At 47.8% G+C, this 25,652-nt stretch overlaps 1 protein-coding gene across 1 annotated transcript in view; it reads left to right on the forward strand.

The window, feature by feature from the left end:
- The window catches only part of CCDC69 (coiled-coil domain containing 69), a 32,177-nt gene extending 6,567 nt beyond the window's left edge, over positions 1-25,610 (forward strand). The window contains exons 2-9 of the mRNA XM_027077459.2: positions 7,896-7,965; positions 10,481-10,587; positions 11,113-11,200; positions 20,745-20,818; positions 21,804-21,905; positions 22,376-22,495; positions 23,416-23,513; positions 24,257-25,610. Of these exons, the coding sequence (XP_026933260.1) occupies positions 7,896-7,965; positions 10,481-10,587; positions 11,113-11,200; positions 20,745-20,818; positions 21,804-21,905; positions 22,376-22,495; positions 23,416-23,513; positions 24,257-24,434 (837 nt within the window). The 3' untranslated portion in view covers positions 24,435-25,610. The remainder of the gene's footprint in view (positions 1-7,895; positions 7,966-10,480; positions 10,588-11,112; positions 11,201-20,744; positions 20,819-21,803; positions 21,906-22,375; positions 22,496-23,415; positions 23,514-24,256) is intronic.
- The last annotated feature ends 42 nt before the right edge of the window (positions 25,611-25,652 follow it).

Consider the following 25,652-nt stretch of genomic DNA (forward strand, 5'->3'; position numbering starts at 1 on the left):
AACAGAAGCAGAGATTGGAAGGATGCGGATGCACAGGCCAAGGAACACCAAGACTTGCTGGCAACTGCCAGAAGCCAGGAGAAGGAGCTAGGACGGATTCTTCCTCAGAACCTCCAGAGGAACCCACTCACCTGACAACCTTGCTTTTGGACTTGTAGCCTCCAGAACTGTGGGAGAGCACACTCCGTTTTAAGGCTCCGTCTTTGTGGTGATTTGCTACAGCAGCCCTGGGGAGCTTGTATGTCTTCGGGTTAATGGCTCCCACCCTCACGCTCAGCCTTCGCCCCTGCCTTGCCAGCAGTCAAGGTGGACAGCAAGAGCCCACCCTTGGACCCATGGCTCACCAGAAGAGTAGGGAGCGTGGCAAACGCGGAGGTGCTTGGACGAGGAGGCCCAGATGCTTTTGGCCACCGGCCACTGGCCGCAGCACCTGCGGAGGAAAGGGCCGCCCTGGGAGTCAGCAGTGGACTGACTCCTGCCTCTTCCACTAACTTGCTGTGGGATGGCAGATAGGAGGTTCTCTCCCTGGGCCCTGACTTCTCCATCTGTAAAATGACTGCCGTGGCTGCTTTTAGGCTCAGAGAGAGGTGTTTCTTCTCGTTAATTTCTTTGCACACAAGTAAAGTTTAAATACACTGTTGTGGGTTTTTTAAATTTATTTTTTATGTTTTTACTTTATTTTTGAGAGAGAGACAGAGACAGAGACAGAGCATGAGTAGGGGAGGGGCAGAGAGAGAGGGAGACACAGAATGTGAAGCAGGCTCCAGGCTCCAAGCCGTCAGCACAGAGCCCGACGCGGGGCTCGAACCCACGAACCGTGAGATCATGACCTGAGCTGAAGTCGCACGCTTAACCGACTGAGCCACCCAGGCCCCCCGGAATACACTGTTGTTTAAAAAGTCCTAAGAATTAAGGTAAAACTAATGCTACCCCTCCTTGGCCACAGCAATCTTCGTCCTTTCTCTGGAGATGACAAACAAGTGCCATCAACTTGTGCTTTTCTTGGCCCTTTACTCTGTTCTTTTGTGCGCAGTAGAAATAGTTTATTTGCATATTGGTGGTCTACCAGATGCCTTTCCAGCTGGGTATGTAACACGTGCTTCAGTTTTTAAACTTACGAGTGACATCGCAGAGTATTATGTATCTTAGTGTATCGAGCCAGCCCCCACTACAGACGTGAGGCTGGTTTCCAGTGTGCCTCTGTTACAAACGACTCTGCTGTGAGCGCCCTGGAGGTGCCGTGTCCTCACTGACAGGCGCCTCTCTGCTAAGCACTGCGATTGCAGGGGGGTGGGGTATGCCGCCTGTAACCTGGGGTGGCTGCAGAGGTCCCCGTCAGCTTGCCCTTCCTTTTATTGCGTCCCCACGGGGGCTGCTCAAGAACAGAGGGTGGTGTGAAGGGTGCAGGACACCCACCCAGGCCCTCCTGAGCAAAGGCACCTCCTTTCTTGTCCTCTGGAGAAGCCCTCGTCACGCAGGGGTTGACGGCTGAGTGTGTCAGATCACCTGCCCTGCTCTGCCCGGAGCAAACGAGTGTGACGGGATTGACACAGGATGAGGTGTCCGGATGACCTCCCTCTGCCCCTTCTTCTACATCCCAAGCGTGTCAAAACCAGAAGGACTCCGATGTATCCCATTGCCCAACTCCGTGCCAGAAAGAGGAGGAAACAGAAGCCCAGAGAGGGTAGCGTACTTTCCCAAGGTCACACAGCAGGCACGTGGCAAGCCAGGGTTTTGACTCTGAACACCCACTGGGGAGTCTGCCATTGGGTTGGGGAGCAAGGTGGCTGTCTGGCAGGGTTACCTGTGCTCTCGGCACGTCTCTTGCCCTGCCCCGGCCACTGACGTCGTTTTCTGCCCCACTCCTTCAGGGTCTCAGACTGACCCAAATGCCAGAAATGGTGCAGACTGCCGTGTCCAGCACCAGGCCCTCTAAGGTGATCAGAACTGGCAGACGCCCTGGGAAGCTGGTAGGGGCGGGGAAAAGGCAGGCTCTGGGGAGGAAGAAAAGGAATGTGGTGCATTGGAAAGCCTTTGTCTGGGCCTCAGCCTCTCTGTCTGTGAATGAGGATGAGCTCTGCATTCAAGGCCTGCCGCGCCGACTGCCATGGTCTGACTCAGTAGTGCTGGTGCTTAAGAGGCAGGTGGTTCTGTCCTCCCCTGAGGTCTCATTCATCAGTTGATCAGATAGGAGCAGTCGAGACCACATCCGCCCCTGACTGGGGTGCTCTGGGGGCATCACAGGTGTTCAGAGAATAGGCGGTGGCCCCCCAGCCCAGCCGAGTGCAGGCTGGCCCTCCTCCCTTTAGGTCGGTCGTATCACCACACTGATCTGTATCTCCGGGGCAGTCAGTTGTGGCTGACCCCACGCTGTATGATATGAACAAATTGAACTACATCTTCACCGCCCCAGGTACTGGGAAAATGAAATCAAATTCCGGCATTACTTTGGCAAAATACTTCTGCCCATTTTAGAGGTAGGGAAGCTGAGGCCTGTGTGTATGGTGATCAGAGCCTCTGTGATTTGGGTGGGAACGCTAATTTCTCAACCGCCCTGAACTTTTAGGCCTTGCCTTTCCTCCCGCTTCTGGAGGGGGCCCTTGGGGCCTCCACCCCCACCTCCTTCCTGCCTCTACCTCAGCCAATAGGCTTGGCCTGTGGTTGGTAAGCTTCTGAAACTACTGGTGTGGGGCCCCACCCACGCTGAGTCCAGACACAGGAAAGGCAGCTCAGATACTGCAGGGACTGAGTCCCTCGAGGCCCCAAATCATCTATCCCCTACACTTCAGCTACTGGGATCAATCTGGTGTTTGCATAAAGGAAACGGAGGGGCCTCCAGCCTCCTTGAATCCGGGTTCTCATTAGGGCTCTGCTCCCCTGCTTTGAGGCCTCTGGCAAATGCTGCCCATCCCACCACTGGGCCTCAGGTTTTCCATCTGGAAATAGGAGGTGGGGATTGAAATAAACTGTCCCCAGGGGCCCTTCCAATCCTGCCTTCTGGGTCCCAGGAAGCGTTCCTCGGCCAGAATAGGTGTGATAGAACTATGTGGCCAAGGCAAGTTAGGGGACAGGAAAGGAACAGGTAACTAAAGGGTCCTTTGATTACTGAACTCTCTAAGCTAAGCAGGAATAAGGAGGGCATATGTCATACCACTCCATCAGAAATACACAAAGCCCGAAGGCCCATGGAAAGCATGGAGTGATGGTCCCCACAGCGAGGATAGTGATGGTCCTAAAGTGTCTTCAGGAGGCTGAGCTATCCTCAGGGCTGCCCTTGGCTTCCACCGTAGCAGGAGTCCCAAGGTGAGGAAGAGCTGGGCGGCTCCATCCGAGCTCCTTCTGCCTTACTCACTCTTGCCTGGTGTGGCTCACAATTTGAGGGAAGTAGACTATGGAAATTCACCTGTACTACAAAGTACTACAACCCGGGTAATACTCAACAGAGCCCTCTGATACAATGTTAATGCTGGTGGGTTTCACATCCCATCTGCACTTTATGCTTAGCGGAGGTCTTTCCTTGCTGAACATCAAGGATACTTCACAGAATTTCAGACTGTTGGAGTTGAAGGTCCGCTGTGATTTCTCAGTCCAACCTGCGAAATGAAGGTTGCCTCTTCTTGCACGCTACCAGTGACGGAGAACTCACTACCACCGCCAAACCCCAACCTCTAGTAAGGCAGCTTATCTCTGTTCCGGGGACAGTTCTGAAATTCTTCTTCATGCTGAACTGAAACTTCTCGAACCTTCTAGTCCTCAGCCACAGTCCTGCCCTCCAAGGCTGTGGGCCACACACTAGAGCTTCCACCTTAGGATAGTCCTGTGAGATTTGAAGGCAGTGGCCAGGTTTTCTTGTCTGTTCTTGAGGCGGACCAACTTGTTCTGTTCACAGCACCTCCCATACTTTGGTTTCGTGCCTCCTGCCACGTCTTGTCACCTCCTTCTGGATGCATTCAGTTTGTCAGTTTACCCTTCAAAATGCAAGCATATTCTAGGGGTCTCACTAGACCCGATATGAGCTCATCTGGCACCACCCTCCCTCTCTGCCCTGACTGTGCCACATCCCGTTACAGACCAGGTTTGCTTCAGGTTGAACCCAAGGCAGGGGTCTGGTCTGCTTGAACAAGAAGATGGGCCCCACAACCATGGTTGCTGCCAAGATATAAAGGCCCTGTTTCCAGCCTTATTAGTTGAAGGGCTGCCCTTGAGTTCAAAGGAACTGAAGAGAACACCTGTTCCAACCCTGGTGCATGACAGATAGAGAAACTGAGGACCAGAGTGGGGGACTTGCCTAACATCTCATAGTAAAGCTGGAACCCGGGTCTCCAGGTGTCTCCCCCAGTCCTGTGTTCTCCCTAGGTCCTGTGCTGCCAGCTGCCCCTCGAGCTCTCTTCTCCCAAATTTCTCTTAACTCAGGAAACCCCACTGACCTTGCTAGCCCTCCTGCAGAGCTCAATCCGAATGCCCCACCCCCAGCCCTGGACCTCCCCGCTCTGCTTTTGGAAGGGGAAATTCTTGTGTTCCCCTCCCAGCTCCTGTCCTCTCCCACTGCAGGGTGAACTCTGCTCCGTGGCCTCTGAGGAGGAAGCTGCCAGAGTCCCAACCTGGGGATTTTCCATGCAGTAGTTGCTTATCAATTCCTACTCGGCCCTGGGCTCTGTGTCCCCAGGCTTTCGTGATATCGGAACCACCTGCATAGATGGGCAGATGGGAGCTTCCTGGCACATGTACCACCCTTGGATTCTGTGGGTCTAGAACTGGGCCTGCGGGCTGTGTTAAACAAGCACTCTAGGTGGTTCTAATACGGGAGGCCCATAGGCCACATTCCTAGAAATACTGTTCTGGGCATCCTAACACACATGCTGGGACAAATCCCAAGTGGATTTCAAAAATGGTCCTGGTCCTCAAGGAGCCCCTTGGCCTAGCTGGAGAAACCTGGGTAGCCAGGTAGGTACTCACATGGGTGTCTGAACAGGCACTGGAGCATAGAGCTGATAGGAACTAACTCAGCCCTGGGGAGAGACCGAGGAGAAATGTTACATGAACTCAGCCCGGAAGCCTGAGAGTGTACGTCATGCTGGGATGGTCTTGAGCAGCTTGGGATGCTCTTGGACACGTGGATGTGCATATTGGGACCAGAAGTACAATAGGTCTGTTTAGTTGGGCCCAGCAAATTTGCCGATTATTTTGTAAAAATGATACTGTTCCATGTTGGCAAGGTTGCAGTGACGCCAGCCTTCCTGTGTGCTATTGGTGGGTGAGTTCTTTTAACCTTTCTGGAGGGTAGAACCCGTAGCTTTGGCTATGTAAAAAAGTCAGTATGTTCACTAAAGCATAATTCGGAAATTAAAAAATGGAAATAATTCAAATACTCATGCAGATTATGCATTAAATGATTGAATTCATCCACAAGGATGTAATGTTTGAGTCGTGAAAATGAATATGTGTACAGAATATTTAATGCCATGTAGTAAATGCTCATAATATATTTGAAAAATTAAAATATCAGGAAGCATAGGTAACATTCCTTTAATGAATAAATTATTACTACTACTATAATCGGAAGAAGATGTTTACAAATATTTACTAAGGAAGGAAGGAGGCCGGGGAGGACAGTAGCCTGAGGACGGATGGTGATGAGTCTTGGATGTTATTTGACGGAGTAATCCTGGGGAGTGGTTTCGTTAGGATCTGGGGACTCAAGCGCACAGTCACATCCTGCCTGTGGTCTGGAGGCTGTTCGTGGAGAAGAGTTTTCACTTCTCTGTGGCTGTTATTTGGGAGAAGACAGTTTCTCATGAGCTTTATGATCTGACTTCAGGCCAGTCTGAGGGAGATCTCCCAAAGCATTTCAGGGTCTTTGTTCTTCAGAAAGTAACAAACTCAGGCAATGTTTGAGCTCTTAGAATATGTCAGACATTATAGATGCATTATCCCATCTAATCCTTAAAGCAACATTAGAAATCCGAGGTTTGGAGAGCCCATACAGTCACACAGGGTTTGATTTAAGATTCGAATCCAGGTCTGGGTAATTCTAGAATCCCAGTGTTCTTAACCACGCAGCTCCAGTCTCTAAAGGGCTGAGGCTTGGTTCTTTTTTTTTTTTTTTTTTATGTTTATTTGATTTCTTTTTGAGGCAGAGAGAGCAGGGGAGAGGCAGAGGCAAAAGGGGAAAGAGGAACCCAAGCAGGCTCCATACTGACAGCAGAGAACCCAACACGGGGCTCGAACTCAGGAACCGTGAGTTCATGACCTGAGCCAAAGTCAGACGCTTAACTGACTGAGCCACCCAGGCACCCCAGTGCAGAGACCTGGTCCTGATGTTGATTTTGACATCAGGGCACAGTGTGATGGTGGCTTACCTCCCTGGGCTTCAGTGTCCTTACCTGTAATAGCCCTGCCTGTCAGTGCTATTGAGAAGATCTCAGGTCATAGGCTCCGAGTATGAACACCATGGGGATCGACTAAGACCTCCTTGCCTCTCCTTCACAAAGGAGGGAGCAGGGGCCCAGAAGAGGGAAGAGATTTATCCAGCTTTGTAGAGCCAGGCCTGGAATTCAGGAATTCTCAGTCCCATGAAAAACATTCCCAGATTAGTGTAACCAGTCATGGCAACAGGGATGAGACAACCATTTATCTCCTCCTTCCTGCAGCCCAAGATAGAGAGGCTGGCTCCCGTCACTTCCCCAGATTCCTGCTTTGACAGCTTCCCTGGCTTGTTCCCTGGCCAGGCACCCCCGCTCCCCAGGGCAGGGGGAGCTGAGTCTAAACAGGGTGAAAGGAAAACCCACTTGTCAGGCATGCCCAGCCACTGAGCAGATTTGAGGCACCAGGGCCTAGGGGAGGTGCCAAGTTGGGTCCAGCTTGTCAGGGGCTCACACCGTACCAGGCTCTGTGCTGGGCACTGTGGGGCAGGAGCAGAAGGTTGTAGAAGCCTTCCCTTGACTTATCTTCCTCCCCAACCAGAAGTATGCTTCCTAGCAGCGTTTCAGTCATTCTTGATTGTCAACCCATATCAACTCTCCTATTAAAAAATACGATTTATGAAACTTGATTATCTGGGTGCCACTGACACTGCTTTGGGATATAGCCTTTGGCATCGGTGCCCTCCTTTGATCCGATCCAACCAATCCTGGCCAAAGTTGGTTAACGTGCCCAGAGGTATGGCTAAGATACCTGACTCTGCCAATTATCCACTAATCTGCTATGGATGAGCCCTAACGTCACTCGGCCTCAACTTCCTGATCTTTAAATTGGGCACATTCATATTTCCCAGGTTCATTCTGAAGATTAGCTAAGATAATATAGATAAGACATCATAGCGTCCGGTACATCCTGAGTACGGTGTCTTCCCCCCATCAGTCAAGGTAAGTACCCCTGCCTCCTTATAGTTGGGGAAATACCCCCCTCTAACAAAGAATAAGCATGTAAAATCATGGCTTGGACTTCTGATGCTTTGTCCCCAATATGGGGAACTTGGAAGGAAGTTGTGGTAGCCATAGGCCCTGAGAGGAAAGGGGAATTGTCTCTGAACTAGAGGTTGGGAAGTTTCAGCCATAACTGGACTGAGGGTAATAGCAGAAGGTCTGGCCAAGTCCTGGGAGAAGAAAGAGGTGGGCAGGGAGGGCCCCGTGGATGGCAGCACAAACCACAAGGCTCTAAGGACAGGTCAACCAGCATCGAACTCCCCCGTGAGGGTTCGCCTGGAAATGATGAGAAATTCTGCTCTGGGAACCCCTTCCCCTTTGGCTAGTGGGGGAGGCAGCCTAAGTAACTGGATACAGGGCAGGCTCTGGCATAAGTGGAAGTTCTGTCTTGCCTTTGGAAGGATCCTACACCCATCCTCACACTGACCTCTACCCTCTACCCTCACGTCATTGTTGTCTCCTTTCTTCCAGAGGCGCCGCAAACCAGATCGGCTACCCAGACCACAGCCACAGGAACTAGGTCCCCTCAATGGGGACACAGGTGAGTGGCCAGGCCTATATATGCCCTCCCCACCATCCATGAGGTTTCCTCTCTTATAACCAACAAAGGTGATATGGCTGTTTAATTATGTCATGAGACCTTAAGTCAGTTACATTAATAGGAGTATCATGTCTAAAATGAGGGAGGTGATAGTCCTGACCTGTACTGGCCTGTTCCTGGCTATTGATGCCATACCTAGAGTGCGGAGTTTATTTCTGGAAAGTACACTTTCAGAAGAATCCAGAAAAATTGGAGGGAGTACAGTAGAAGGCAGATCAGGCTGGTGAGGAATCTAGAAGCCATGTCCTATAAGGAGCAGTTAAAGGAGCAGAGGATGTTCTACCTGGAAAGAAGATACTGCAGTAAAACACAACAGTTCTCTCCAAGTGTCTGAAGTGCCCTCATAGAGAAGAAAGATAAGCCTTGTTCAGTGTGACTCAGAGGTCAGTAGAAGGGCTTCAAGGCGGCAGAAACAGGCAGGCAGAATTCAGCTCAATCTCAAAGGATTTTTTGTGTGATTGTTGTTTTAGAACCATCAGAGCTGCCTCATAATGAAACGAGCTCTCGTCTCTGAAAGTGTCCAGTTATAGGCTGAAGACTGTCAGGGACATTATAGATGAAGTTTAAGTTCCAGATCAGCCATGGGACCAGAATTCAGAGGTTCTGTAACCTGCCTGTGCACAAGAATTACTTGGGGAACATCAAAGATACGGATTCTGGGGTCCCGCCACCGACCAAGTAATTAAGAATCTCTGGGAGTGGGGCTGAAGACTATAGTTGGTGATGATATCTGTCTTATAAGCTGCTCCCTGGCTGGGGCCAGGTTGTGGACCAAAGTCTGGGATGCTGAGCCAAATGGTTTGTTTGAGTCTGGGGTTCTCTGTACTTGACCACTGCCATCCCCCAGGACTCAGGGCACTGACTCACTCCCCCAGTGCTGGCTTCCTGCCTGGAGCCCCGTTCCTCACCTTTCTCCCCGTGCCCTTTGCCAACCCTGTCAATGGAGCTCTGTAATAATAATACTAACGTTAATAATAACACCCACCGCACCAGTAATGCTAGCCCCTCTAATGCTTGTCATGAGCAATAATGAATATCCAGAGAACATTCCGTAAACAATAAAGAACATTTACTGAGCTACTTCTAAATGCCTGGCACTATGTTTCCTGCTCTTTGTGCATAAGCAAGCAGGATACGGTGGTAGTTAGGAGCGTTTGCCGTGGGGTCAGACGGTGTATTCACAGCCCTTCTCCCTGACTGTGAACTGGGTGATCCTAGACAAGTTGCATCACTTCTCTGTCTCTCAGTTTCCTCGTCTGTGAAATGGGGAGAGTGACAGTACCCACCATGTTGGGTTGTTGCGGGGACTAGGCGAGTAGTACCCATGAGGCACTTGGAACGGGACTGGCATGTTCCCGGGCATGATATGCTCTCCGTATTCCTTACCTTGCTATTATTATTGCTGTTGCCATTGTTTCCTGATTTAATTATCTCAACAGCCCTGTGAGGTGGGTATTATTATTATCCTGATTTCACATATTGGGTAACTGAGGCACAGAGAGGCTGGGTCATGCCCTAGGTCACACCCAGAGCCTACTGGACTCAGAGCTGCGTGGGCAGGGCGGGTTTTGGAGTTTCCCTAAGCAAGAGCAAAGCTTCCTGTTGGCGCCTCCTTCCCACTCACGGCAGCCCCTCTGCCTCCAGCTGGGGGTGGGGCCTGCTAAAGGTCAGGGGTCACACACTCAGACACCTTCAGGCCCCAGCAGGTAAAGCAGGTGATGAGGCAGCCTCAGGAGAGAGAGGCAAGGCCTGGGGTAAATGGCAGAGCCACACCCTGGACAAAGCAGGAGACAGGCCGGCCTCAGCTTCATACACTGCCAGTTCTCCTGCTCCTTGAAAACAAGTTGGACAGACATCTGTACATGAAGTAAAACCTGCCCAGTTAGTAAACCTCAGCAACTAATTTTTTTAAAATGTTTATTTCCTTATTTATTTTGAGAGAGAGGAGAGAGACTGCATGAGCGGGGAAGGGGCAGAGAGAGAGAGAGAGGGAGAGAGAGAGAATCCCAAGCAGGCTCCGCATGGTCAGCACAGAGCTTGATGCAGGGGTTCAAACACACGAACCACGAGATCATGACCTGAGCCGAAATCATGAGTCTGATGCTTACCCGACTAAGCCGCCCAGGCACCCTGCAACTAATTATTTTTTTAATTTAGATATTAGCTAGAGCAAATTGCACCTTTACGGGCTGAGTCTGTCCTGCAAGTTACCAGCTCTGCTGTAGATCCTAGAGGACAACAAAATGAGCCCACTGGCTCCTGCACTCAAGAGGGTCTCCCAAGCCAGAGAGATGTGCGGGGTTGGGGGGGCCTCTGGAGGTTGATCTCCCAACTGAAACCGTTCTTGAGGTGGACACTGGAGTTCTCATCCCTTAGCCCTGGCCTCCCACATCCTCTCTGCCGGACCCTGGCTTCTCCTCCGCTCTGTGTGCATTTTTTGCTTCCTCACTCACAGCCACAACTGTCCAGCTGTGCGCATCTGAGGAGGCTGAGCGGTGCCAGAAGGATATAACCAGAATTCTCCAGCAACACGAAGAGGACAGGAAGAAATGGGCACAACAGGTAAGTCCAGGTGACACAACCCCACCTGTGTTGAGCAGGAAAACCTCCTGCTCAGCTAACCTCGCTAAGTCCCAGAGTGAGGACCAACTTTTGATTTTGTTGTTGTAAGTATCTCTTACTCCATTACCAAGAAGGGAGTCCTTTATCTTTTGAATAAATATTTGTAACTGCTTGCATGTAATTCATTATGTACATTATATGCAATGAAAGGTCGGGAAACACTCTGATGCAGTAGAAAGACTTCCTGCCTGGAGCAGGCATCAGGGTTGGAAGACCCCTACTTGCCTTCCACCTAGACGGTTCTCTAGGAGCCCCCTTCCAAGCCCTAAAGAAGCAAAGTCAGCCACATCTGCTGTGTCTTGGAGGCCTTGTGCCCTCTCTGAACTCAGATTGTCCCCATCACGTAGACGACAGGGTGGGACTCTGATCACCAGCCTCTGCAAAGCTCCAGGGTTCCGGGAGTGGATAAGCGAGGCTGTGCTGAACCTGCTCAATCTCACGCTGCTTACCACTTTCTGTCCCCAGGTGGAGAAGGAGAGGGAGCTGGAGCTTCGAGAGAAACTAGATGAACAGCAAAGAGCCCTGGAGGGAGAGCATGAGGAGGCACTGCAAGGTAAGGATGGAAATGCTTCACTAGCATAGATGTAGAAGGGTCCTTCTTGCGCCCTCACCTCACCGAGTTCACGGGTGGTCTCCCATTGCCTCCTCCCTCCTGCCTCTAGCCCCTCCCCCTGCCTGTAGCCCCTCCCTCCTTCTGTGGCCCCTCCCTTCTCTCACTGGCCCCTCCCTCCTGCCTCTGGTCCTTTCCTCCTACCTCTGGCTGTCCCCTCCTGCCTCTGGTCCACAAGCAGTTGGCTGCCTCCGCACTGGAGTCTTCAGGATCCTTGGACTTGTCCTTTCAGGAATGGCTTTAAAACTCTGACACCATGCTTTGTTTAACCTTAGTTGAGACGTTTTTTCCCTTAAAATTTTAAAAGCAATTCATGTTCCTTAAAGGAAATTTGAAAAATCTAGACAAATAGGAGAATTTTTAAATACCCATATTCCTTCCCTACAATGATGACAGCTCTTAAATTTTATGGTTAGGTTATTTATATGGTTAGTTATTTTTTTCAAATAGCTTTCTTTCCTTTTATATGTGATGTAACCATGATAGAAAATTTAGAATCTATGGACTAAACAATACGATCTTATAGCATAGTGGTTAAGATCTTAGGCTCTGCAGCCGCAGTCCCTGGGTTTGAATCCCAGCTTCCCCTCTTACTGGCTGTGCAACCTTGAAGAATTTAGTTAATCTCATTCCTAGGGTGTTTATGAGAATTAAATGATTTGTTATACAGATAGATGGATAGGTAAAATTTAGAACAGTGCCTGATATTTCATAAGATACTTAGCAAATAATGATTAGTACTTATTTTATTATTGCAAAAATTAAAATTGTGTACAATTCTACCCAGAACCAGTCACTAGTCACTGTTACCCCTTTAATATAGATCCCTTTCACTCTGTGTGTGTGTGTGTGTGTTTGTATACACCTGGGATATTCTTCTATACACACACACATACACTGGGGGGAGGAGATAAATTGATTTTTCTGTTTCAATGGTATTAACATCTTGTCATTTAACTTCTATAATATAAGTTTTAGCAACTGCACAGCATTCCAATGCGTACCCTCATTCATTTACTGAGCCCCATTGGTTAGGCATTTAGGTAATTTCAAACTTTTGCCACTGTTTATAATAGCAATGATACTTACACAGTGAACTCTTTTGTAAACTCTTTGCCACATTCATGATTTTATCTTTCAAAAAACATTCTGGTAGAGTTGGTGTGGCAAAGTATATATATATATAATATATACACACACACACACATATATACCCATATATATATATATATATATATATATGTAAAATACATACAAGACTTACCATTAGTGACATTTAGTACCTTCACAGTGCCCAGCAACCATCACCCCATCCCGTTCCATCCCGTTACCCTAAAAGTAAATCTCATGCCCACCAAGCAGTCACTCCCTGCACCTCCCCAACCTCCTAGCCCCTGATCCACTCACTGGCAGCCACTGAGCCACTCTCCGGTCATGGGTTTTGTCCATTCTAGATGCTCAATAAATGGAATCATACCATCTGTGACCCCCATGTCTGGCTTTCTTCACCCAGCATAATGTCTCCGGGTGCATCCATGGTGCACATTACATTTGCACTACATTTCTTTTTTCCCCTCCCATTTTAAAAGCTACTCCCTTCCTTTTTATGGCTGAATAACATTCTATTATCATTGGCCTGGACACACCACATTTTGTTATCCATTCATTGGTTGGACACCCTTTGGCCACTGTGCATTGTGCCACTAGCAGACGCACCTGCTTGTACACCTGCTTTCAGTTTCCCTGGGTGTACGTCTGTCCAGAAGTAGCGTTGCTGGGTCATACAGCACATCTATGCTTAACTTTTTGAGAAACCGCCAACCTGTTTTCCACAGCAGCTGCACCACTTTGCATTCCCGCCAGCAGTGCACGAGGGTTCCAATTGCACCACATCCTCGCCGACACTTGCTATTTTCCATTGTTGTTGCTTGTTATTATTGCTGTCCTAGTGAGGCGTGGAGTGGTATCTCATTGCGGTTTTGACTTGCATTTCCCTAATGCCTAGTTTTGCTGAGCATCTTTACATGTGCTTTTTGACCACTTGTGTATCTTCTTTGGCGAAGGCTGCGTGTATTTTTGACGCTATTGAAACAGACCTAGAAAATGCTAGACTGGTGTTTCTTTTATTCATCAGTATTTGCATGATCTTTCCCCAGAACTCTCTTTTAAAATACAGTTAGGGGGCGCCTGGGTGGCGCAGTCGGTTAAGCCTCTGAGTCTTGACCTCGGCTGAGGTCATGGTCTCACCGTTTGTGACTTCAAGCCCTGCATCAGGCTATGCACTGATATTGGGGTGCCTGGGTGGCTCAGTCAGTTAAGCGTTTGACTTCGGCTCAGGTCATGATCTCACAGTTTGTGGGTTTGAGCTCCACATTGGGCTCTGTGCTGACAGCTCAGAGCCTTGAGCCTGCTTTGGATTCTGTGTCTCTCTCTTTCTCTGCCCCTGCCCTGCTCATGCTCTCTGTCTCAAAAATAAATAAAACATTAAAAAATACAGTTAGGATTATTTTGTATGTAAAATGTTAAGATCCTGTTCTTTCCATTTGACATTGTTTCCAACATGTTTCCAAATAATCATGCTGCTTCTAAACGTTTATAAAGGTTAGACCACTGCATACATGGTTTTCCTTATTTCCCGTGAGCCTAGACATCTAGATTTTAACTACTGTAAGTAACACTGCACCAAAAGTCTTTTGCATAAATCTGTGCAGACATTTCATGTTATGTCCTTAGATTACCAGAAATGGAATAACTAGAACAGAGGTCTGAACTTTTAAGATTCTTGAAACATATTGCAACATTGGCACAAAATGTTTTGAAATGGAATTGAAGCCCTCACCCTGGGAATTTGAAGAGTTATGTTTTAATTCCAATGTGCTGTGTGACACTGGGCCTGTCACTCAACTTCCGTTCAGTTTCTACATCTCTAGAATCTACCTTGAATCTCAATTCATTTTCCGTATCTCTACAGTGTACCTTCCCCACCTCATGATGCTATTGTGGGAAAGCAGCTTTGCTGTCTATGCATTGCTTTGATACTATTTTTTAGCATAATAGATAGGTTGATAAGAAAATGTTACTGTTGTAAAAACCCCAGAGGAGAAGGGACTGCCTATCTTGAATTCTTCCCATCAGTCAGAATTCTTTCTTAGTTATTTCTAAATCACTTGGCTTATATAAGGTGGTACATACATGTGTATTAAATGAATGAACAAAAGCATAGTGGGAGGGGAAATACAGGATTCTATTTGTTTGGGGTGTGGTATACAGATAACTGGGAGAAACAAGTGGTGTTTTTTGTTTTTTAATATTCTGTGTATATCTTGAAGTTTTCTTTATTTTATTTTTTATTTATTTTTAATGTTTTTATTATTTGTTTTTGAGAAAGAGAGCAAGACAGAGTGTGAGCAGGGGAGGGGCAGAGAGAGGGGCAGAGAGAGGGAGACACAGAATCCGAAGCAGGCTCCAAGCTCTGAGCTGTCAGCATAGAGTCCAGTGCGGGGCTTGAACTCATGAACTGTGAGATCATGACCTGAGCCGAAGTTGGATGCTTAACCGACTGAGCCACCTAGGTACCCCTGTTTTGTTTTGTTTTGTTTTGTTTTCATTTTCTTAACGATGTATGTTACAAAGCAAAGCTTTTAATTTTGATGAATTCCAATTTTTTTTCTTGTATTGATTATGCTTTTGGTGTTGTATCCTAAAAATTCTATGCCAAACCCCAGGTAACAAAGATCTTGTATTTGTTTTTTTTTCTTGTATTGATTATGCTTTTGGTGTTGTATCCTAAAAATTCTATGCCAAACCCCAGGCAACAAAGATCTTCTATGTTGTCTTCCAAAATTTGTATGGTTTTAAATTTTACATTTAGATCTATGACCCCTATAATGGTGTGATTTTTCTTCTTTGGACTGTTAATATGGTGGATTACATTGATTTGAGTTTCTTTCTTTCTTTTCTTCTTTCTTTCTTTTCTTTCTTTCTTTCTTTCTTTCTTTCTTTCTTTCTTTCTTTCTTTCTTTCCTTTCTTTCTTTCTTTCCTTCCTTCCTTCCTTCTTTCTTTCTTTCTCTCTCTTCCTTCCTTCCTTCCTTCCTTCCTTCCTTCCTTCCTTCCTTCCTTCCTTTTACAAGTGCACACACATGTGAGTGGGGGGAGGGGCAGATACAGAGAGAGAGAGAGAGAGAGAGAGAGAGAGAGAGAGAGAGAGAGAATCTCAATCTCACAACTGTGAGCCGAAATCAGGAGTCAGACACTTTAACCAGCTGAGCCACCCAGGTGCCCCTGATTTGAGTTTCAAATATTGAACTAGCCTTGCCTTCCTGGCATAAGCCCTACTTGGTCATGCTGCTATTATTACCCTTTTTTATATGTTGCTGAATTTGATTTGCTAATATTTTACTGAAGATGTTTGTGTCTGTGTACATGAGGGCAATTGTTCTGTACCATCTGCCCAGTTGAACTTTTAAAGTATGACTTGCCTCATAGAATGAGTTGAGATATGTCCCATTTTCTTCCATTTATGGAAGAAATTATATAGAATTGGTATTATATCATTTTTAAATGTTCAGTCGAATTTGTGAATGAAATCATCTGTTCTCACACATTCGTTATCCAGAAAGTATTTAAGTACAAATTAAAATTCTTTAGCAGTAATAGGAATGCCCAGGTTATGCATTTTACCTTGGGTGAATTTTGGTAGTTTGTAGTTTTTTCGGGAATTGGTACATTTCATTTAAGTTGTCGAGTTTATATGCCTGGAATTGCTCGTAGTGGTCTCTTACTATTATTTTAAATATCTTCTGTGTCTTTGGTGGTATTCCCTCTTAATTTCTTGATATTGGTAGTTGTGTATTCTCTTTTTTCTTTGTCAGTCTTGCTTAAGGTTTATCAATTTTATTAATCCTTTCCAGAAACCAGCTTTTGGGTTCATTGATTTCTTCCCCCTATTTTCAATTTCATTGATTTCTGTTTATTTCCTTCCTTCTCCTTTTTTTTTTTTTTTTTTTTTTGCTTTATACTTAGCTCTTCTTTTTATGGTATCTTAAACTAAAAGCTTAGATTATTGATTTGAGACCTTTCTCCTTTTCTAACATAAGGCTTTAGTGCTATAAATCACCCCCCACCCCAAGCACTGAATTATCTGCATCCCACAGATTAATGTTTTGTGTCTTTATTTTTGTTCAATTCAGAATATCCTCTGGTTTTCCTTGAGACTTCCTCTTTGGCTCATCAAACACTCATAAGTGTTTAGAGATTTATAGTTCTCTTTCTGTGACTGATTTCCAGTTTGTTTTCATTATGGTCAGAGAACATGGTTTGTATTTTGCTCATCTGATAATTTGTTAAGGTTTGTTTTATGACTCGGGATATGGTCTATCTTGTGAATGTTTCATGTGCACTTGAATAAATGTGTATTCTGCTACTGTCAGGTTGTAGTTTATAAATTAACTAAATCAGTGTGTTGACAGTGTTCAGTTCTTCTATATTGTTACTGATTTATGCTTCTTTTTTCTAATGAATACTGAAGAGCATAGAAGTCTCCAACTATAATTGTGTCTTTGTTGCTCATTTCAGTTCTGTTAGTTTTTGCTTCATATATTTCAAAGCTCCTTTGTTATATATATAAACAGGATTACTATGCCTTCCTGGAGAATTGACCTCTTCATCATTATGTAATGACCTTCCTCATCCCTGTAATATTCCTTATTCTTACGTGCACTTCATCTGAAATGAATACAGCCACCGCAACTTTCCTTTGATTAATATTGCTTTTTCTACCTTTTTACTTTTAATCTACCTATGACATATATTTAAAGTGAGTTTCTTTTAAATAGCACATAGTTGGGGGTATTTTTTTTTAAGATCCATTCTGACAATCCCTATCTTTTATTTAGGATGTTTAGATTATTTAGTTTAGTGTTGTTATTGATATGGTTGGATTTAGGTTGGCATTTTTGTATTTGTTTTCTGGTTGTTCTGTTTTTATCCTCTACTTTCCTTTCCCTGCTTTATTTTGGAGTATTCGAATGTTTTTAGTATTCCACTTTAACTTGTCTATGGTCTTTTAATTATATCTCCTGTATAGTTCTTTTTTTTTAATTCTTTGCTCTTAGAATTACAAAATACTTAAGAGACAACTTAGAATTAATATTTTAAAATTTTTTTAATTTTTATTTATTTTTGAGAGACAGAGAGACAGAGCACAGGCAGGGGAAGGGCAGAGAGAGGGAGACAGAATCCAAAGCAGGCTCTAGGCTCTGAGCTGTCAGCACAGAGCCGGACGCAGGGCTTGAACCCACGAACCATGAGACCATGACTTGAGCAGAAGTCAAACGCTTAATCGACTGAGCCACCCAGGTGCCCCCAGAATTAATATTTTGCCATGTCGAGTGGAATGCAGAAAGTTTACTATTGCGTAAGTCCCAATCCTCTCTCCTTTTTGTTGTGTTTGTCTTAGGTATTACATCTGCATACACTGAATGCCCCATCAGATAATGTTACACTGTTTACATTGATTTACCACCAATAGTAGTTTAAAGAGCACAAGGAAGAAGAGGAAGAAGAATATTACCCAGGCGTTTACCAGTTTGGTTGCTCTTCCTGTAGTCCTGAAGTTTCAAGTTTTCCTCTGGTATCATTTGCTTTCTGTCTGAAGCATTTCCTTAAGCGATTCTTTTAGAAGGTCTGCAGGTGAGGAATTATTTTAGTATTTTTTCATCTGAGAATGTCTTTATTTCACCTTCTTTCCTGAGGATATTTTCACTGGCTATCAGATTCTCGATTCACCGTTCTTTTATTTCAGCCATTTTTATTTCTTATTTACGTTCTTACTTTTTCTCCTCTCCAAGGTTTCTGATAAGAAATCCACAGTCATTCTCCCTGTTGTTTTCTCTAAGTAATGCACTGTTTTTCTCTGCTTCTGTTCCAGATTTTTTCTTGGTTATTAGTTTTCAAAAATGATGTGCCTGGGTGTGGATTACTTTCAGTTTGCTTTCTTTGGGGCTCAGGGAGTGTCTTCGAGCTGTAGGTTTACATTTTGCCACATGTGGGAAGCACTCAAACCATCCTTTCTTCAAACACAGTTTGTGTACTACGCTGTCTCTCTTCTCTTTCTGAGACTCTGATGCACGAATGTTAGACATTTCCGGATTGTGTTATGGGTCCCTGAGGCTTTGTTCATTGTTTTCCAATCGTTTTATCTCTCTATTGTTCAGACTAGATAATCTCTATTGATCTATATTCAAGTTCACTGGCTTTTACCTATGTCATCTCTGTTCTGCTACTGAGCCCACCTAGGAAATTTTTAAATTTCATTTATCACATTTTTTAGTTCTAAAATTTCCTTTTGGTTCTTTTTAATAGCTTCTATGTGTTTGCTCAGGCTTTCTATCTTTCCATGCTTTTCAAGACTATTCACCCTTACTTCATGAAGCATTTTTTTATATTAAAAAAAATTTTTTTTAATGTTTATTTTTGAGAGTGAGAGAGAGACAGAGTGTGAGAGGGGGAGGGGCAGAGAGAGAGGGAGACACAGAATCCAAAGCAGGCTCCGGGCTCTGAGCTGTCAGCACAGAGCCCAACACGGGGCTTGAACTCACGGACCATGAGATCATACCTGAGCTGAAGACGGACAACCAACCGACTGAGCCACCAAGGCGCCCAGATCATGAAACATTTTTGTATCGGCTGCCTTAAAGTCTCTGTTAATAATTCCAACATCTGTAGCATCACAGTGTTGACATCTGCTGAATATCTTTCCTCAGCCAAGTTAAGATTTTCCTGCTTTTGCCGTTTGGATTCGTATGCTGAGTAATTTTGTATTATATTCTGAAATGATGTGAATACATACGATTCTGAGTCTTGTTTCAGACTATTGGTTCCGTGGTACTTTGAATTCTGGTCTTCTTCCCCCCTCTGCCTGCTACCATTTACCTTTCGCAGTCTGCAAATAACTACTCTATTCAGTCTGTCTAGGTTTCATAGCTACATTCAGTGGGACAAACTATATGGAGTTTACATTTTCCATCTTACCTGGAATCAGAACCCGTCTTTTTTTTTTTAAGGTTTTTGGTTTTTTTTGGTTTTTTTTGTTTTTTTATTTTTGAGACAGAGAGAGACAGAGCATGAATGGGGGAGGGACAGAGAGAGAGGGAGACACAGAATCGGAAGCAGGCTCCAGGCTCCGAGCCATCAGCCCAGAGCCCGATGCGGGGCTTGAACTCACGGACCACGAGATCGTGACCTGAGCCGAAGTCGGACGCTTAGCCGACTGAGCCACCCAGGCGCCCCCAGAACCCGTCTTAATAAGCAAATTAACAAATTAGGCCCGTGATTTGGAAAAAGTTAGCCTGTAGGTTTCAAACAGCTGATCTTTTCCATTTTGACAGCTCTGACACATTTATGTCACTGAACACTGTTTTTGTGTGTGTGTCACTGCCCACTGTGACGCAGGCCCATGTATACCTGGGCCTTTGGTCGTATGAAGCTCTTTTTTCCCTGTCCTCTCTGTCCTATTTCCCATCCCGCCCACTGGTTGGTCACTTCTCAGTTGTCTTCTTTCAGCGGAGACAAGGGTAGAATTTTCCATAAGGAGCTCTACAAAGGAGGAGGGATAATAAATACAACTATACTGGGGCACCTGGGTGGCTTAGTCCGACCAAGTCCAACTCTTGAGACCAGCTCAGGTCACAATCTCATGAACCACGAGGTCACGCTCTGCACCGGACCTCCTGCTGACCACACCGGGCCTGCTTGGGGTTCTCTCTCCTCTCTTTCTCTGCTCCTCACACGCCTGCTCACACACGCATGCCACTCTCTAAATAAATAAATAAATAAATAAATAAATAAATAAATAAATAAAACTATATTGATTTGGGGGAATCAATCAAGGGAAAGCCCTTGAGTGTCCTTTTCTCATGCCATCCTTCGGCCATCCCTTAGTGACAACTCACTTCACAGTTGAGGCAATGGGACGTTTAGGTATTCGAGGTGATATTCGCAAGGTTTCTCAGTTGTGAAGAAGCAGAATCAGGACAAGGTAGATTTCCCGGCCCCGGACGAAAGGTACTGACTGCAGTTTTGTGCCAGTGGTTTGATGAGTGATGATTTAACGGTTTCAAAGTTTGGGTAACCCAGCTTGCAAAACATTGGCTCTGTGCACGGTCCATGGCGTGGTGAACAAAATGAACAAGGTTGCTGCAGGATCTTTGGGGTCTTGGCCTCAGTGAGGCGTGGATGGCGCCACAATCTGGTAGGGTTCACGGTTCCTCCGAGGGTATAATTTGTTTCCATTTCTATGAGCTTTTGTTAAATATCTACTATATTTCTGGCACAGCTGCAAGCCCAGTAAACAAAGATTGAATAAGACCGTCCCCAGACCCCCGGCCCCTGGGGGGCCCTGCTAATCACACGGGTTCTCCCGCCCTCATGGCGCCTGCCAGAAAGCTATAGGGTATCTGAGCTCACAGAGGTCTCCTTTCCCTGCAGTCCTCCGGGCCTCACACGAGCAGGAGAAGGAAGCCCTCACCCACTCCTTCCAGGAGGCCAAGGCAACCCTGCAGGTGAGAAGAGCTGGGCCATGGCAGACTCTGCCAGGGGAGGGGAGGGCCTGCGGGAAAACAGCACGGCCTCCACTTAAGTGTGAGGGACAGGGACGAGTGTCTTCCGTGTATCCAGCCCCTCCATGTGGAGACTGGGCTATCAGCTCAAGAGGACTCGCTCTGAGATTAGGGTTGGCCTGTTTTTCTAAGGACTGTTGGAGGATCTTAGAGACCTCACGGACCGGGCACCACAGTGTGACTGGGCTGGCAGGCGGAAGCACGAAGGAAGGTGTCTGAGCCAATTTGTCAGGTCAGGCACTTCCCAGAGGGATGAAATCTTAGCTGGAACCTGAAGGATGGGTTGGAATTCTTCAAATGAAGAAGGGTAAGAAGGATGCCTTAGGCAGAAAACAAAACAAAACTGTGCTTTAAGACTTGGAGAGGAGAGGGAAATATGGAGTACGTGTAGAACTGAAAGAAGTCCAAGATGCCTGGGGTGAAGGGTATGAGTGGGAGGGAGCTGAGGTTGGACAGGAGGCGAGGGCCAAACTGTGGGGCCTGGGGGCCATATCGAAGCCCTGCTCTATCCTGAAGGTAATGGGCAAGGTTGGGGTGCAGGATACTCCTGACAAGGGAGAGTAGGAGGCAGGAATGTACCCAGCAGCAGAAGGACTGGTGTGATGCCTGGCCGCAGGAGCAGCAAGAGGGAAGACTGGGAAAGTGCAGAGCCTGGTATGGTTGGGCTTTGAATGCCAAGCTAGCACCAGCCTCAAACACCGGGACATTGTCCCCAAGGGCATGGGGAGCCATTAAGGCTCTATGACGAGAGATAGGGCTGGCGTGTTTCAGGCAATGGTTGAAGCAAACCAAGCCTGCATTGTTGGGTAGGACAGAGTGAAGATAGATGGAAGAATCCTAAACTGACCCCTTTCCGGGATGCACAGACGTCCACCTTCAGCCTTTATGAACCAGGCTTTGACCATCTCCCTCCCGCTCCCTTCTCCAGGAGACCATTGATGGACTGTCCTCACAGCTGGAGGTCTTCCAGGCCAAGATGAAGAGGGTAGAAGAGTCCATTCTGAGCCGAGACTATAAGAAGCACATCCAGGTGGGTGGCAGAGAATACTTTTCCTTCTTGAATCTCCAGGGAGGTCAGGGTCTGAGCAGCAGGAAAGGCCAGGCCTTCCTCAAGGCCAGGGCTCAGACCTGAGCCTGGAAGAAACAGAGTCCTCTTGTCACTGCGGGGAAAGAAAGACTTAGAGCACAGGGGAGATGGTAAAATGCTCAGGTTCTGGATTCAGGAGGAACGAGGTGCAAAGAGCTGACCTACCACTTAGCGTGAGTGACTTACCCGATCGGTGCTGCGGTTCCTCAGCTGGGGTGGTAGTGGGGCCTGCCTCGAAGGGTGTCATTAGGCTAGAATGAGATCACGCATAGTAAGCACTTACTGTGAGCCAAGAGAAGGAGGCGGCATGTGAGAGGCAAACAGTGATTTGGAGACACAATGGGGAAGAGGCAGGTAGCCCCTGCCCCTCTGTCCCTGCTGGTCTGGTGAGATCACTTCGTGTCCCCATCTAGGATTACGGAAGCCCCAACCAGTTCTGGGAGCAGGAACTGGAGAGCTTACACTTTGTCATCGAGATGAAGAACGAGCGTATCCATGAGCTGGACAAGCGGCTGATCCTCATGGAAACAGTGGTGTGTGACTGGAAGGGGGGGGCTGGGAAGATACACCTCGGGCTTCTGTTTTCTGGGCATTTCCTCTGTAAAGCGTGTGGAGGGAAGGCAGTTTGAGAAGGCCCCAGCCTGGTCCACCCCAGCTTTGACCTGCCTTCCATGCTGGCCCTGGGGACGGCTGTGGCCTGTCTGTGGCCAGTCCGGGTCAAGCAGTGGCTCCTTCTCATGGGGCCTCCGTGCTTTTCTTGACTATTCATGTTTCTCTAGCTTGGGTGACACCAGGGCAGGTAACCTGGCTAATCAGGAGGGGCTGGCAGATGTCCCCTGTCAGGCAGGGGCCGGGGAAGAAGCTGAGGCTGAAAAATCAGACCGACGTAGGAGGCCACAGTGAGCGAGGACAGGCCTGGGGAGTGGTGGGCGTTGGGCACACAGATGGCTTTGTCTCCAGGAGAAGGGAGGCCTTGGGAACCCGGGGCTGAGTCCAAACAGAGATGATGTTGCTCTGGAAGGAGTCTCCCCACCCGCGTGTACCACACAGCCTACATTCTAATCAGGCCCATCTCAGAGAGTCCCTGGGAATTCTGTTCAACCACGCTTGTGGAATAGTATAACAGACACACGTAATTTTATTTATATAGATTATATCCTTCTGACTTTGGGAGAACCAAAAATATCCATTCTCTTATGAACTGATGGAAATGTTACGTGGGAGTGGCTGTGTTCTTTTCCTACATCTCATGTGGCAAAATCGAAAGTTGGCAACCCTGTGTCCCCTCCTTAGTTACATACATTTTTTTAAGTAATCTCGTTGCCTCACAAAATGTAACATCTAGTCCAGAATGAGTCGGTGTTTTCAGTGACCACAGATAAGAGGGAGGTGACGAAACACACTGTACCATGTGAGTTGGGTGGCTTTCTGAGCTCCTTCTGATGTGTTGCAGAAAGAAAAAAATCTGATGTTGGAGGAAAAAATCACCACTTTGCAGCAGGAGAATGAGGAGCTCCATGTCCGGGGCCGCAACCAGATGGTTATGTCAAGGTAGCTGCCTCCCTGCCTCCTCTCCTCCCACCCCCACCCTTTTGGCCAAAATCTCTACTTAGGAGGGTCTCTGAGAAGCCTGGGGAATGGATTGGCAGGTAGGCCCAGGCCTTTCTGGGGAATGTCAAGATAATGGGAGTCAAGAATCCCAAGGGACCCAGCTCTGCCTAGAAACCTGTCTCAGTGCCCTGACTGCTATCTGTCCCCATCCTGGCTGAGCAGGCTCCACGGCAAAGCCCAATACAGGAAGAGAGGACAGGAAATTTCTAGCTGAGGTGACCTAATGAATGAATGAATGTACATGAATGAATGAACTTGTTCGAAAGGCTTAGTAAACGAGAGCCTGTCTCATGGGTCAGACATAATTCGTTGAATACTTTACATATGGTCTCACCTAATCGTCATAATTACTCGAAGAGCTGGGTCCTCCTATGATCAGTCCCATTGTACCCATGAGGACGCTGAAATTTGTCAAGAGTCAATAACTTGTCCAAGGTTACACAGCTAACTAGTGGGGCGGATCTGAACCCGGAGCTGTCTGCCTGGGAGGGCCGGGCTCCACTGTCAGCCAATCGAATGAATGGCCTCCTGCACACAGGCAGAGGACAGGACGACAGGGCGGTGGGGGCCCTGGAGCGTGCTGGCGGCCCATCCGAGGAAGGCCTCCCAGAGGAATGGGTTGGTCTGTGCGGCCGCTGTCGGGCTGCTTCCCCCTGGCGACGTCGGCCCATCTCCATCCACAGGCAGCTCTCGGAGGACCTGCTTCTCGCCCGCGAGGCCCTGGAGAAGGAGTGCCAGTTGCGGCGACAGCTCCAGCAGGAGAAGGAGGAGCTGCTGTACCGGGTCCTCGGGGCCGATGCCTCCCCCGCCTTCCCTCTGGCCTCAGTCACCCCCACCGAGGTCTCCTTCCTCGCCAGCTAGGACGCAGGGCCAGGACGTCTGTGGTCACAGCGCCCTCTTGAGGATTTACCAGAGAAGACAGCGGGGGCCTCTCGTTCCATGCCCAGGAGGGGCGGAGGGCAGGAGCGAGATGGGCAGCCAGGGTGTGAGCCCAGGGAGCCCTGAGGGCTTGGGCCGTGCAGGATCACCCACCGGGCTTTGAGGCCCCAGAAGCACCTTCCCCTGAGTTGGCCCAGGAAACAAGCAAAGAGGAGTCCTTCCATCCCTCCCAGTTCTCTCTGTCCAAATCAGGGAAGTCCCGAGCTTTTCCCAGGGGCAGCCAGTGCCACTGAGGCCATCTGACGAAGAAGTGACAACCCACTGGTCCTGACTTGTCAGCTCCCCCCCTCCCCGAGATGTTCCCACCTCTGGTCGGGCCCTCCCTCAGCCTCAGGTTACCTCTCCTCTAAAATAGCCAGGGGAACCCAGCGAATGATTCTTGAGTCACTACAGTGCCCCATTCTAGGATGGTGCGAGGCTCAGACCAGGGGCTGGGGGACCGGGAAGGAAGTGGCCCACACCCTGGGAATCAACAGGGAAAGGCGGGCTGCTGGTAAGGGGGTCACTGGAGGCCCTTGGGGCTGGGGCTGGGCATGGTGTGGGGCAGGCGACTGCTCCCGGTCCCGGAGTCTTGCTCAGCCCAGGGGTTAAGCCAGAGCAACTCCTCAGCCCTCCTGGTCCCTCAGTCTCAGTGACACCCGGGTACACGCAGAGCTTGGACCTCATCCCTATACCGACAAGGAAACCAAAGTGGGGAGTGGGGCCCCCAAAACAAGGACTAGGACCTCCTCTGTCATCCAGCTCTTCGCGTGTTGTGCTTGTTTTTCTCCCCAGGCTCCGGAAGGATCAGATGTGTGACTTAGTCTTTCTCCTCTGACCTCTACCTGCCCCACTCACTTCCGGTCCCTCTCTTACTCCTCCCTATCTTGACTCCTTCTACCACCCCTAATGCCAGGCGCCAGGACCCCGGAATGTGGCCCTCAGCTTCCCCATCCGTGCAGAGGGGCAGCTAGAGTAACCAAACTCAGCATGCCTGTCCAGCCCAGACCGTCCATGGGTTTACTGTTCTTCTCAGGAAGCTTCCGGTCATCTGGATGCCATCATGATAACCCCTCCCCTGCACAGAGCATTTTAACTCAGTGCTCTCAGCTACACTTCCCTCCTCTCATCTGCCTAAGATCCTTGAAGCCGGTTCTTATC

This window comes from Acinonyx jubatus, chromosome A1 (assembly GCF_027475565.1).
Source record: "Acinonyx jubatus isolate Ajub_Pintada_27869175 chromosome A1, VMU_Ajub_asm_v1.0, whole genome shotgun sequence".
Classification (NCBI taxonomy): Eukaryota; Metazoa; Chordata; class Mammalia; order Carnivora; family Felidae; genus Acinonyx; species Acinonyx jubatus.